This window comes from Microplitis mediator, chromosome 11 (genome assembly GCF_029852145.1).
Source record: "Microplitis mediator isolate UGA2020A chromosome 11, iyMicMedi2.1, whole genome shotgun sequence".
Lineage (NCBI taxonomy): Eukaryota > Metazoa > Arthropoda > Insecta > Hymenoptera > Braconidae > Microplitis > Microplitis mediator.
The window spans coordinates 19,314,741-19,329,116 of record NC_079979.1 but is presented as its reverse complement, the minus strand read 5'-3'; the positions used below and the strand labels follow the sequence as shown (position 1 = coordinate 19,329,116).

The following is a 14,376-nucleotide window of genomic DNA, read 5'->3' as shown; positions in this document are numbered from 1 at the left end:
ATTTATCCTCACTCTCACTCTCTGCTTCATTTATCTCTTATTTATTTATTTGTTTTACTTCTCAAGATCCTTCGGTCGTTACTTTAATCAGTTTAATAATAATATTTATATGGTAATTTCTTAACACAGGCACTTATACTTCTCTTTAACCTGCCATGAAATAGAATCTTTAAAAAAAAAATATGTATTATCTCAATTTATCATTTGAAATTTTTAATTCCACATAAAAAAATAATTAATTAATTTCTGTCAAACTCGTTGGTCATAAATATTTGAATTATGAACGTAATTGCAAGCGAAGGTGATCTCAATGTCGCATTAAAAAAATTTATAATTAATTTAATCTTAATGACTTTTTTTTAATTAAATTCAATTAATAATTAACACATTTTTATTACGCTAAATATGAAAACATGTTGAGATCAATATAAGATAAATATGTGATAAAATAGCTTTGTATGGAGGATAAAGTAAAATACTTAATGACAACCGGATTTAAAGTGATTGCTATTACGTTAAATTAGCAATAAGTACCGACACTTGGGTGTCTAGTGTCTAGTATTACTTATTGTCAAATTATCCATGAGTTCAATGGACTTAACAATTCATATCCACAATACTGACAAATTTAAACCCAGCAAATAAAATAAATTTTCGTATTTTATTTTTTAAAAATAGTTTACGTTGAATAGAATAAAATTGATAATTTTTTTTCGCAGTTTATTTTACGCTTCAGATAAATTAAAAATAAGTTAAGCGGTTTTTCGAGTCCTTCATTCGCATGCGGGTATATAGAAATTTGTTTCAGGGTTCACTCAAATAAATTTAACGCCCTGTTATTTTTTAATTCCTTTTAATTTAACATACAAGTGATGTTAAATTTTTGTTGGGGTTAAAAATAAATGAGTATCCTGAGAATTCACTAGATAAATTTTTTTTATTTTGTTGCTCTGCAATTTAAAAAAAAAAGTATTTATCGAAATGTGTCCTTCGAGTTTGTTATGCTTCTTTTTATAATTATTATTATAGGTTTTTTATTTTTTCGGGTTCGTTTCGGTGATGTAAAGCGCAAAAGAAAGAGCCAGATCGTAGCTAGTGCACGTGGTGTTATTATATTTTTCCTGCCGCAAAACCAGATGCCTTTTGGCGTTACTTCTGGTTTCGTATTCCGGCCAATGTTGCCGCGAGACTCATGAATTATTTTTGGAATACACATACATATATATATTATATATAAATCTGTGGAGAAAATGCGTAGGGAGTTATTTATTGAAAATTTATAAAATAAATTTCAATTTGATCCAATTGTATGATCTCTATTTTTTTTTTATATATTAAATATATAAATTTAATTAATTTTACATTTCACACCTCACACATTCAATATTTTCGTGCATAAAATAATTAGGGGAGGGTGGGGCAGAGCGGCCCCCATGGGGCAGAGCGGCCCCCCTGAAATTTTGACCAAAAAAAAAATTTTTTTTTTTTCGACTAATTACTATAAATCCGATATGTTTGCGCATTTTTACCCCTACGCATGACATTTGGGGCAAAATGGACAAGCCCAAAATTTTGAAAAAGTGATTTTTTCATATTTTTATCGTCAAATTAAAAAAAAAATATTATAATTCCACATTTCTAGCCCTATGCATAACACCTGGGGCAAAATGGACCAGCCGATACTTCCGAAAAAATTATTTTTTCATATTTTTCGACCGTTTCTCTATGTAAGAGGCAAATTTGGTCACTAAAAATTTATAAAAATTAAATTTTTTTTTTTAGTTGATAAATTTTTGAAATAAAGTAAAATTATAGAATTGATTTTTTTTTTTATTAAATAACAATTAGTAATTAAGGTAATCGAGAGTGAACGATTTTTTACGCTTTAAAAAATTTTTTTCGAGTAATATAAAACCAAAAATAGTTGTCAAGAGAAAGAAATACATTCTTAATGATGAAAACAATTTAAAAAAAAAAAAAACGAAAAAAAAAATTTTTTTTATCACTTTTTGGAGGGGGGCCGCTCTGCCCCACAAAAAAAAAAATTTTTTTTTCAGAATTTTGGCAAAATGTCCATAAATTTGTTCGAAATAGGACAAAAGTAAAGTGATCTTATGATTGAAAGCCACAAAAAATAATAATTGGCTTAGGGGGGCCGCTCTGCCCCACCCTCCCCTAATTTAAATTTCGTTACGAAAGAAAATTAAAAGAAAACATCCAAAATATCGTACTCGGAAAATTTTGAAATTTCAGTGTGAAAAATTTATATTTTATGATTAAATTTATATATCATTTATATATTCTATGTAATGTAATTGAATCGTTTATTTGAGAAATCCCATAAGATGTTTTTTACGAAATTGCCCGAGTCAAAATTAAAAAGGTGATTTGAGCCTCCAAATCCTACATGAGGGTAAGGAGGTTCAAATCATCTTTTTAGAATATGAAGATCCATGCATTAAAAAGGTAATTTGAACCTAAACGTGGTAACTTTGTCCGCTTTTACCAAGTTTAGGTTCAAATCATCTTTTTAAAAAGGTAAAATAAGCCTCCAGAGCCTAAATTTATAAATCGAGTAAGACTCTCATCGGATCGCGTACAATTGGTAAAGAAACAGAAGGGAAAAGGGGGCCACTAATGGCTGCCATGATCGAAAAAAATTTGAAATTTAAAAATTCCAAAAAGAATTTCTTAGCAGTAAATGTTCTGTTATGAGTTAAAAAATAACAAAATTTAAAATATTAATAATAATAGCTAAACTAATATGAGTAGGCGTTCGAATAGAATAGTACTATGTCATTCGAAATTCGAATTGAATAATTAGAGCCTTTGACTTATTAGTATATGATCAATGAATTATACTGGAAAACGGAAACTGCCGAAGAATTTGAAAAAACCTGCTGAAAAATAATCTGCTGCCGCCGGGATTCGAAACCACGACCTTACGAATATGAAGCACAACCACTGCCGCACTGCTACTCGGACGCTCACGATCAGTTGGAAATATCTTTATGTATAACAATAATATCATGCTAAAGAATTGAGCTCATTCGAAGTTACAGATTAAAAGTATGGTAGGCCATGGAGGGTTAAAATACCATTTTAAAAAGGTGATTAAGTCCTCCATGCGCTTCGTTTAGGACATCGAGGACTTAAATAGCATTTTAAAATAAATGGTAGGCCATGGAGGGTTAAAATACCATTTTAAAAAGGTGATTTACTCCTTCATACGCTACTTTTAGGACATCGAGGACTTAAATAACATATTATATTCAGCGGCAAGTGCAACATCAAAAGAACTGAGGCTTTGGAGGCTCAAACTACTGTTTTAATTTTGACTCGGGTGGGTTTTTTTGCATTTTTGGGTTCTTTGGATGTCCCTCCATAGAAATCAATCAGAATATGCATCAAATCAGCGTTAAAAAAAATCAACGGGGTGACAGCAATTTCATTTAATTGAGAAACCCCATAAGTCAATGACTCAAATAAACATACGCAGTTTTAGTTTTACAGAAATAATTTTTTTTTTTTTATTTAAAATTCGCGCTTTTTTGAGAAATTAATTTAAAATGTTGTTTTATTGTTGACTGTTATATGACTAATTAAAATGTTTAAATTAATTATAATTTTTTGTAATTTCTGAGTCTCAGTGTTCAAATACATATTTAATACTTCATTTTATTAGTGTAATAAATGATTTGAGTGGAAACATCTAAAAAAACAATCATTTAATAACTTTTTTTTCCGTTTGGTTGAGAAACCCCATAAGTCTATCAACTTTAAATAATTTTGTTAAGTAGTTTCAGTTAAAAAATTAAATTTTTCTTGTTGGAATTTTTTTCAGAGACGCTAACATTATTGTACTCAATTATTAATTTATTATTTGAACGTCAAGTTTTTCCAAAAAAATGTTTTTTGTGTTTCCTGAAAAATTTTGTTTTCTTGACTTATGAGGTTTCTCAAATAAACGATTCAATTGCACTAAAATAATTTTTTTTCGAAAATTCGGTTTTTGAAATTTTTGATTTATAGATTTTTTGAAAGTTAAGACAGCGCGGAAAATCGCGAAATTTTAATTCGAAAAAAAAAAATTAGTCGGTTTTTTAGGGTCGCCCTAATGGGGTTAAAGGCGAAATGTAATTTAATAAATTTTCTTACGATTTTGTGTGAGAAATTAACCGATGAGTGATTTGAAACACGTGTCAGTAAAGTGTGGATTGATGAAAAAAAGGGCTTTGCCCGGAAATATGTAAATTATTCTGGTAGTCTTGTCGTAAATATGGAAGGGCGTCCAGGGAAAATCAATCGTGACAGTAACATGAGTTTAAGCTGGATAATTATCCTGTCGTGAGTCTGACACAGTCAATCAACCCTCCTTGACATTGAATATTCAGAAACTACCACCTCAAAAAAAAAAAAAAAAAAAAAAATGTAGGAATAATTTAATAAAATAAAAAAATATAATTTTTTAAATAAATTTATTTATAACTTGATATAAAAATAAGTAAAATGTTTACATGAATTTCTATTTTTATTTGTTATTTAATTTGACACTTAAATAAAGGGATCTAATAATATCCGGAAGCTTGAGAGATGTTATAAATTTTAAAACATAAGCGTGAACAAGATATTCCAGATTTTTAGTTCAACGAACGAGATTCTGTCCAGACGAAATAAATAAATAGATTTTTTTAGCCTCCAATTATTTCTTTAAACCGTATTTAATTAGTTAATTAATTAATTAATTAATTAATTATATAGTTAGCTAATTAATACATTCAAGTTTTAAATTTATTATAGTTTATTTAATTAACAAATAATTGAACTGCGAAGAATCTCGTTTAATTATTATATTAATTTAATTTTTATTCAAACTTCTTAATGTTTATTATTATTTCAAAATAACTTACGGAATTCACGTCATTACTACTTAAATGCTAATTTTCTAATTGAAGGAAATGAAGGAAGAAACATCCGCTGGAACTAATATTACTATTTTAATTCAGTGAATAATCTTGATCTATTTTTATTGTTTTCCAATCAACGAAATTATAAAAAAAATTTTTTTTTTTTATTTTAAGGAGGGTTTATAGTAATTTTTGTAAAGCTTTTCTCAAACTAAACCTCTAAACGCAAAACTAAGAACGAGGCTCGATGCATTACTCTATAAACTATCAGTCTACGTTTTGATTTTTGAAAATTATTCATTTGATTAAGAGAAAAACGTGGACAAAGTTTCCATTTACTGCGCAAGTGCAACAAGGATGGTTCCGTTTGTTGACTTGAGTGTGATAGAGAAGAAAGTTCAGATCTCGCTTAATTAAAACAAAAAATCATAATTTTAATAATAACAAATTTTTCCATAGTATTCAAAAATATGACAAATATATATAAGAAATTCACATTTATGTTGATCTGAAATTTTTAATTTTTTATAAGGTCTCGAAATTTTGTTTTTTCGTCAAAATTTTGAATTTCCCGGATAATTTGACTCTTTATTTTTGATCTAGGAATCAAAATAATGCAAAAGTTAGATCAATATAAATCTTATTTTAGATCCACATGAATATCAATTTTTTTCATTTTAATTAAACCAAAAACTGATAATTTTAATAATGACGAATTTTTTCATCGTATTCAAATATATAACAAATATATATAAAAAATTCAGATTTATGTAGATCTGGAATTTTCAATTTTTTATGAGGTCTCGAAATTTTGTTTTTTCGTCAAAATTTTGAATTTCCCGGATAATTTGGCTCTTTATTTTTGATCTAGGAATCAAAATAATACAAAAATTAGATCAATATTCTTATTTTAGATCCACATGAATATCAATTTTTTTCATTTTAATTAAACCAAAAAATGATAATTTTAATAATGACAAATTTTTCCATAGGATTCAAAAATATAACAAATATATAAGAGATTCAGATTTATGCAGATCTGAAATTTTTAATTTTTTATAAGGTCTCGAAATTTTGTTTTTTCGTCAAAATTTTGAATTTCCCGGATAATTTGTCTCTTTATCTTGATCTAGGAATCAAAATAATGCAAAAATTAAATCAATATAAATCTTATTTTAGATCCACATGATTATCAAGAGATCTATTTGGATCTATGCAGATTCGTGTAGATCTGAGATCTAAAAATTTTTTCCTACGTTTTTAAATTTCTATTGAAATCTAAAATTTGATAATTTGCCTTGATAAATTTTGATCTACATAAATCTATAATGATAAAATTAGACCCAAGATTTAGGTCTCCGTAGATCAAAATTATTTTTTCCCGGTATTATAAATAAAAATTACGATCTTGTACCCTCATTGTTTGTATTATAAATATTTATCTCAAGTTTTAATGCAGATAAGCATTAGATATACAAAAATATTTATGTTTCATGAAATACAATGTTTCTTATCATTAAATTATCTAGTATAAATATTTGACACAAAATATCCTCAAAAAACTATTCTAAAGCAAAAATTTCTGTCATTTAATATCAACTTATTAAAAAGATTTATACTTAAGTTACAGTCTTACTAACAGTATTGATTTATCTCATGTCGTTACGGTTGATAGAACATCTAGAGTAGGGAGTAAAAGTATCAACAAAATAAAATGATCCGGTTTCCATAACTTCCATCAGCTGTGATCGTCCAGCGGTTAGGACTCTACGTTGTGGCCGTAGCAACCCAGGTTCGAATCCTGGTCACAGCAATGATTCTCATTGTCACAGAGGAAGTTTATTTTTTTTCTTCCTCTATCAATTTTTTTACACCTTTTCCACAACAGAAATATCATTTAAAACTCGATATTCTGATTTTTTACAAGATTTTCATTTAAGCGGCCCCATAAAAAATATTTTTTATTTATTTATTAAAATTTTTTTTTATTTATATTCAATTATTTTCTATGTACACTTGCGTCAGTATAAATAATTACTGTTTCAAATTTAAGTAGTACTTGGCACGAGTCCATCAAAAAATCACAGCTAAGACGCGATTTATAATTTTTTTTTTTTAATTGAAAAATTTATTTTTTTATTCCAAATAAATTTCAGTATAAATTAGAAAAAAATTTGCATGGAAATGATTAAATTAAATATATATCTAATAGATATTCAAATTGTATTGGAAATCAGAGAGATATCCGAGGGATTTTATAACTGTTCCATTATGGACAACTTGAAAAAAATTTTTTATTTTAATTAAAGTGCATCTATAAGTGAATGAAAATAAATTGCCTACATTAAATAGATGAATTTTATTGGGATTAATGTTAAAAAATTGAAGAATAAAAATATAAAATATATGAGTGGGAAAAAGATAATTTTATCATTGACGATAAATTTCAGAAGCCGATATAAACTTTACCTTGAAATAATTGGTAGTATTTTAAATAAATAAAATAAAAAAAAATATATAATATTTATAGTGAGAGATATCACATATTTTAACCTCCGACTATACTAATACTGATACTAAAAATACGTTTTAGGCGTTATCGTCAATGCACTTTAGGCATCGTGCAGGACATCTTAAGCAAATTGAGATGTTTACAACGGATTGAAGTAAAAGAGAAACCTGAAACGTGACAGCATTGCAGATGCTCGGTCTTAAGTTTCTCTTCATAAATAACCAAAAAAAATCCATGTTAAAAAACAAACAAAAATCTTTACCTCCAATAAAAATGAAGCCTATAAGTTCTCAATCGACCGTCGAAAATTACAGCCATTTAAATGAATTCTCCAATAAAACATATTCTTTGATATATATTAAGTGCGAAATCAAAAATAGTATCGAGCAAAGATTGATTCCTTCCTGAATACACACAAGTGTATATAATATAATCTTTGATAACGACTCAATAAAATCTTTAAGTAACGCATCCTCTCGGGTTTTAAATTTTTATTTTTATTCTTACAATATATTAATTATTATTTTTATTTTTCGTCAGCTCTTAGCTACTCTTTTACGAGTTTCTCAATGCACACATATATATACTCATATATGTATATATATATATATATATATATGAAGCAAGCTTAAATAAAAAAGGGGTAAGTTGAGAACCCTTACGATCGTTACAGAGTTTATATGCGATGAGCAAGTTTACATTTTATCTAGGAATCAAAATAACGCAAAAATTAGATCAATATTCTTATTTTAGATCCACATGAATAGCAATTTTTTTCATTTTAATTAAACCAAAAAATGATAATTTTAATAATGACAAATTTTTCCATAGTATTCAAAAATATAACAAATATATATAGCAGATTCAGATTTATGTAGATCTGAAATTCGTCATTTTTTGTTAAGTCTCGAAATTTTGTTTTTTCTTCAAAATTTCAAATTTCCCGGATAATTTGACTCTTTATCTTGATCTACGAATCAAAATAATGCAAAAATTAGATCATTATAAATCTTATTTTAGATCCACATTCATAGCAATAGATCTATTTGGATCTATGCAGATTCGTGTAGATCTGAGATCTAAAAATTTTTTCCTACGTTTTTAAATTTCTATTGCTTAAATAAAAAAGGGGTAAGTTGAGAACCCTTACGATCGTTACAGAGTTTATATGCGATGAGCAAGTTTACATTTTAATGCGCGATAATGCCCAGTATCGTGTGTTATAGTACTTGGACGGTTGTCAAGCGTATATCATCGTTGTACCATGACGAGAGAGTTCACTTACCAAAGCCAATTTGAATTCTCTCTGTGGTACAACTAAACGTACACTACTTTTATTTATTATTTTATTTTCCTATCATCGCTTCTCCATGTACATTACACGGTGTAGGTACACCTTATTCAGCATTACGCTGGTATCAGGATATTCCTCCGGGGTTTAATATCTCATGCCCGCTCATACTCTTACTCTTACTCTTACTCTTATTCTTACTCAACATCTTCATCTTCATCTATGCCTACATCTACATTACCGATTCGCAACTTTACTACGTTAGTATACATATATAATAGTAAAGGACGAGGAGAGATAATGTTACCGAGACCGGTGATTGTTACACCCGCAACCGCGTCTCCGTGACTGGGCATATCCATAAGAACGATCGGTTCTTTAGTTTATACATACTATCAACAAAACCTATCATGACACGAAGCTTTAGCTATTCAACAGCCTCAACAATCTTATATATTTATATTTATGTTTATACACATTTTTTTTTTAATTCCTACAGAGATTATATCACCAGAATCACGAAACCATTAATATTTATAGGTTTGCTTACAGTAATAATAATAATAATACTGTAAAAAATTCCGAGTGATTACGGATTTTAGTTCAATTCGAATTCATTCCGTCACTCGGAGTTCCGGAGTTTGAAAAAAATCATTCCGTCTACGGAGTAAATAGGAAGTTTTTTTTTAGTGGAGTGATTTCGGAGTGATCTGGATTTCATTTAAATCCGCATTCACTCCGATTCGGAGTTTAAATCACTCCGGATTTAATCCGAAATCACTCCGCTGGAAAAATAAACTCCATATTTACTCCGTATGCGGAACGATCTTTTGTAAAAATCCGGAAATCTGAGTGACGGAGTAAATTTGAATTCAAATAAAATGCGCATTCACTCCGATTCGGAGTTTGAATTTCAAAATAAACTCCTCTTCGGAGCGAAATTTACTCCGAGGGGATTAAATAAATAAACAGTCATCCACTCCGGATTTACTCCACGTTCATTCCGCTAATTTTTTACAGTGTAATAAAGTAACTTTTAAAAAAATGCAATTGGAATGGAAAATTTTATTTTAAAAAAATCAAGATCACTCCGAAATCACTCCGCCGGAAAAACAAATTCCGCATTTACTCCATATGCGCAGCGATCTTCTCTAAAAATCCGGAACTCCGAGTGTCGGAGTGAATTTGAATTTAAATAAAATCCGCTATCACTCCAATTCGGAATATGAATTTTAAAATAAACTCCCCTTCGGAGCGAAATTTACTCCGAGGGATTAAATAAATAATCAGTCATCCACTCTGGATTTACTCCACGTTCACTCCGCTAATTTTTTACAGTGTACTTAATGTATTTACTGTAGAATAAAAATAAATTAAACGCGGTATATATAATAAATTTATTGAAAATAATTTATCATAAATTAATATGTGACCTCAAAATGCCAATTGGAGCAAATCTTCAAGATCTTCTTGTTCTTCAATTATTCTTTGTTCTTCTTGTCTTCGAGCATCAGCGACCGCTTGTTCATTATCATTGTCCGGAGAACTTGGATCGTTAGGTAACAGTCTTACCACAAAATTAGTGCGCCAAAATCTACGCCAACGTCTTCCATGAAGTCTTCATAATTAAATATTTGCGGAAGAATAAATATTTTAAGAGTAAGCTGTTGTATATTTTAAATTATATGGAGGACTTTAGTCACCTGCTAATGTACCTGCCGAGTGTTATTATCCAGCTCCAGTAAGCAACTAACGTCAGTGAGCATGTAGGCAGCATTGCGACGATCATCCACGGCACCTCGTAAAAACCGCTATTTAAAATCATCTTCAACGCCAGTGCGCAGATGTAAATTGAAAAAAGTGCCAGCGGAGTTGTTACGATAAGATACAAGACATCTAGGATCATCTGCTGACAAATTAGTCAGTTAGTTATTTATTCTATTAATTACAGGGTAATCTGAGGCAAAATTGGGGAAGTTGATCACATCAGGATTTTCAGTTAAAAAAATTTTTATCTGAATTATTTAATTGAGAACTAGAGAAAACTGACTCTGGGATCAAATAGATCGCGATTGTAAAAAAAAAAAATTTTAACTCGAATTCTAGAATTCGCTCCACGTTCAAGCTGATCAATTTGTCCCATAATTTTTTACAAACTGTAACTAAAAATGTTTTAAACAAAAAAAATGTCTCCCCGGATCAAAAATAAAACTTGATTTAGACTTAGTTTACCAAGTCGAAATTCGGAGCCGTTTTTCACAAGACAAACTCGACTTTTTTTTACGGAGACATAAAATACATTGAATTTTCGCCTTGGTTTAGACTTAACTGGCTTACTTAGTCACGATTTAAGAAGAAAAAGTCAAGTCGAAATTGACCTGCTTTACCCGGGTCAAAAATAAAACTTCATTCAGGCTCGTTTTACCTTATTTTCTTTTGAAGTTATCGATTTGCCGACGATTTTTCGATAACATCTCGATCTTTTCGACTTAAATTAAATTTTTTTCAACTTTTTCAACTTTTTTCATCTTAGTTACGACTTATTTCAACTTATTCGTACTTTTTGATCTTAGTTTCAACTTATTCGTCTTTACTTCTAGCATAATAGCCATTCATTTTACTTTTGACTTGCTGAATCAAGTCGAAAAAAAGTCATTTATTCGCCTTACTTTCGCCTTAATTTATAAAAATAATGTCACCGTAGTTTTGACTTTTTCGTCTCATAATTTAAGTCGAATAAGTCTAAATCAAATCAATTTCGACTTGATTTAGACTTTTTCACCTTATATTTTAAGTCGAATAAGTCTAAACCAAGTCAATTTCGACTTGATTTCAACTTTTTCGTCTTAAATCGTGACTAAGTAAGCCAGTTAAGTCTAAACCAAGGCGAAAACTCAATGTATTTCATATCTCCGTAAAAAAAAGTCGAGTTAGTCTTATGAAAAACGGCTCCAAATTTCGACTTGGTAAACCAAGTCTAAATCAAGTTTTATTTTTGATCCGGGTAGACTTATTCGATTTAACTTATAAGGCGAAAAAGTCAAAACTAAGGTGAAATAATTTTGATATATTAAGGAGAAAGTAAAGCGAATAAATAACTTTTTTTCGACTTGGTTCAGCAAGTCAAAAGTAAAGTGAATGACTATCGTGCTCGAAGTAAAGACGAATAAGTTCAAACTAAGATCAATAAATACAAATAAGTTGAAACTAAGATGAAAAACGTTCAAAAAGTTGAAAAAAATTTAATTTAAGTTGAAAAAATCGAGATCTTATCGAAAATCGTCGGCAAATCGATAACTTAAAAAGAAAGTAAGGTGAAGAAAATCTGAATCAAGTTATATTTTTGACCCGGGTCGTTTTTCCCCGAGACGATTGATTAATTTTTGATAGAAAAACCTGTCTCGTAGCAATGACAGTATTGAACCAAATCCAAACACTCTGCAGCATTCCATGACGTGGAACTCGTTTTGTTAAGTACTTATAGCCGCATAATTCGCAACAAGAGTGCCCTGACTCAGTTAACCAGCGCTCGAGACATTCGGCGTGAACTAATCCGACTGTTCCCCGACATCTGAATTAAATTTATCATTGTTATTATTATTATATTGAGTGTTATTGAGAGAATAAGTGTTTGTTTACTGTCTGACAACATACTTGCAGGCTGATATCAAAGGCCCCAGGTACGCGTAGGAAGACAAAGTTGATATCTGGCTATCAACTTGTCTTACGGTGGATGGTGATGTTTGCTTGGGCCATTCCCACATTGGACGTTGCACTGTCACCGCGGGGAATCCGCCCATATGACAAATCCTACATATATCTGTTGTTGATAGATGTGATTCGTCTATAAATATTTTTAAAATAAATATCGCTTGATAAATTTAGTCATACTTTGAAGCAAATAAAAATATAAATTTGGTTATTTTTATCACCATATTCTAGTCTTGAGAACAAAGACCGGGATCGCGGTATCACGGGCTCATTTTCTGGTATCTCTACTTGACCTAACAATTTTATATTTTATTTTAATGTTAATTAATTTTGCTAAAATATTATTTAAATTCTAACCTGTCGGAGCATTCTCCGGATTTTCCAGCTCGACGTTGGACATCAAGACCAAAACAAAGCTTCCATTCCTAAAGCTCTACTATTAACAAAATTTATTCACTGATAATTTTTAATAATTTATGATAACCAATTACTAAAAAAAAAAAAAAATAAATTACTGAAGGATAAATATTTTTAAATTTAATATTGACCTACATTGTGTTGTTAAATAAAAGACGTTCGTTTTTTTTTTTTTTTTTTTTTTTTATAAACTGAAAGTGAAATCAAAATTAAAAAAAATAGAATTTAGCTGTCTAATTAATTAAATTAATTTTTCCATAAATTTTAGATAAATAAAATCAGGATCAATTTAAAATAAATTTTTTCTCACTCAAGAAAATTTTTCTCGCCCTAAAAAAAATTTTTTTTTCAATTCATAATACAAAAAAATTCCTGAAACAATTCAAAATTTTTCGCGCCGAAAAGTCCTTTTCTGTGTAAATTCAAAAATTATTTAACTGGACCCACTTTTCAAAAATTTTTGGGTACAAAAATTTTTTATGTTGGTCAGAAAATTCGAAAATTAACTTACCGGTAATAAATACATACACAAAAAAAAAGAATTTCTGGGCGCAAGAATTTTTTTGTATTATAAATTGAACACAAAAATTTTCTTGGGACAAAAAAAAATTTATTGACTCAGAAAGTTTTTTCTTGCTCTGAGAAAATTCATTCTCGCCATAAGAAAATTTCTGTTTTCAAATCATAATGCAAAAAATTTCTTGGGCTGGGAAAAAATTTTTTTGGGTCGAGTAAAAATTTTTTGTGTCAAGAAATCCTTTTTTTTCTGTGTATAAAAAATAAATTTATTTACTTCATACTCTAAATATAAAAGATGTAGGATATACAAATATGACATCTCGATTTTCTCCGTTTAACTTACATATAAAAGTATATAGTATTACATATATGAAATTTTGAATATTGTATAACCGGAAACTAGAAATTATATCCAGGAAATGTCGTGTCATCCAAGTTGGATCTTTCCAAAAGCAATTTTAGGTACTTGGCACAAGTTTAAACTATCGGTACTCAGTGGGTGGACTTTTCCGTATACATAACATCACACACTCCTCTATACACTTGCCACCAGTAACTAAAACTACCCGAAAATTTCCGATTCCTTGAGCATTTGAAGTCAGATAAATGTACCCAGCAAACTGTAATACATTAATATAAAATTAAAAATTTATAAATATAAATTCACAGGTTCTAAGACGTTATAATATTTCCGCAATCCCTGTGCTGGGTACGAGAGTTGTTTCCGGTGTGGCTGTTTCTCTGGGAATTAAATCATTAAGATCAGCTAGTGCAAATTTATTAATAGATAGAGGAAGAAAAGAGACAAGCAGGGAGAAAAAGAGAGGAAAAGAGAGTAAGGAGAAATGTAAGAATGAATGAAATAAATAAATATAAAAATAAAGTTTAATGTAATGGCAAAATCCGTCATCGTCGTACCGTGCCGGACGTTAACCGTCACGGTTTATCAGATTAGACAGTTAGTCCATGCCATTAACTCTCATGTGTGCAGCCCAAAACATTAAGAGTTAGATCCTAAT

The 14,376-nt window shown here is 29.3% G+C and overlaps 1 protein-coding gene and 1 non-coding gene across 3 annotated transcripts; one reads left to right on the top strand and one right to left on the bottom strand.

Annotated features, from left to right (window-relative positions):
* Positions 1-6,648: 6,648 nt before the first annotated feature.
* Trnah-gug (transfer RNA histidin (anticodon GUG)) lies at positions 6,649-6,720 on the top strand. The gene has a single exon. It is a non-coding gene; the product is annotated as a tRNA-His (tRNA).
* A 3,360-nt stretch (positions 6,721-10,080) lies between these two features.
* Positions 10,081-12,987, bottom strand: LOC130677387 (E3 ubiquitin-protein ligase MARCHF3-like). Of its 2 annotated transcripts, none has more exons than XM_057484131.1 (6): positions 12,779-12,987; positions 12,643-12,714; positions 12,365-12,554; positions 12,107-12,281; positions 10,426-10,616; positions 10,081-10,328 (listed from the first exon to the last, which is right to left on the bottom strand). In XM_057484131.1, exons 1-6 carry the CDS (start codon positions 12,819-12,821, stop codon positions 10,145-10,147), a joined length of 855 nt encoding a protein of 284 aa, XP_057340114.1. In that variant the 5' UTR covers positions 12,822-12,987; the 3' UTR covers positions 10,081-10,144. The 2 variants fall into 2 exon arrangements, with proteins under 2 accessions (XP_057340114.1, XP_057340113.1); XM_057484130.1 differs by having other exon boundaries at positions 10,082-10,328; positions 10,414-10,616.
* Between the last annotated feature and the right edge of the window lie 1,389 nt (positions 12,988-14,376).

Bases quoted from the DNA above. Each gene is read 5' to 3' on its own strand.
- LOC130677387 (XM_057484130.1), bottom strand. From the start codon at position 12,821: ATGTCCAACGTCGAGCTGGAAAATCCGGAGAATGCTCCGACAG. The intron at 12,715-12,778 runs GTTAGAATTTAA...TAAAATTGTTAG, and splicing joins TCCGGAGAATGCTCCGACAG to GTCAAGTAGAGATACCAGAA. The intron at 10,329-10,413 runs GTGACTAAAGTC...TTAATTATGAAG, and splicing joins CTCGGCAGGTACATTAGCAG to ACTTCATGGAAGACGTTGGC.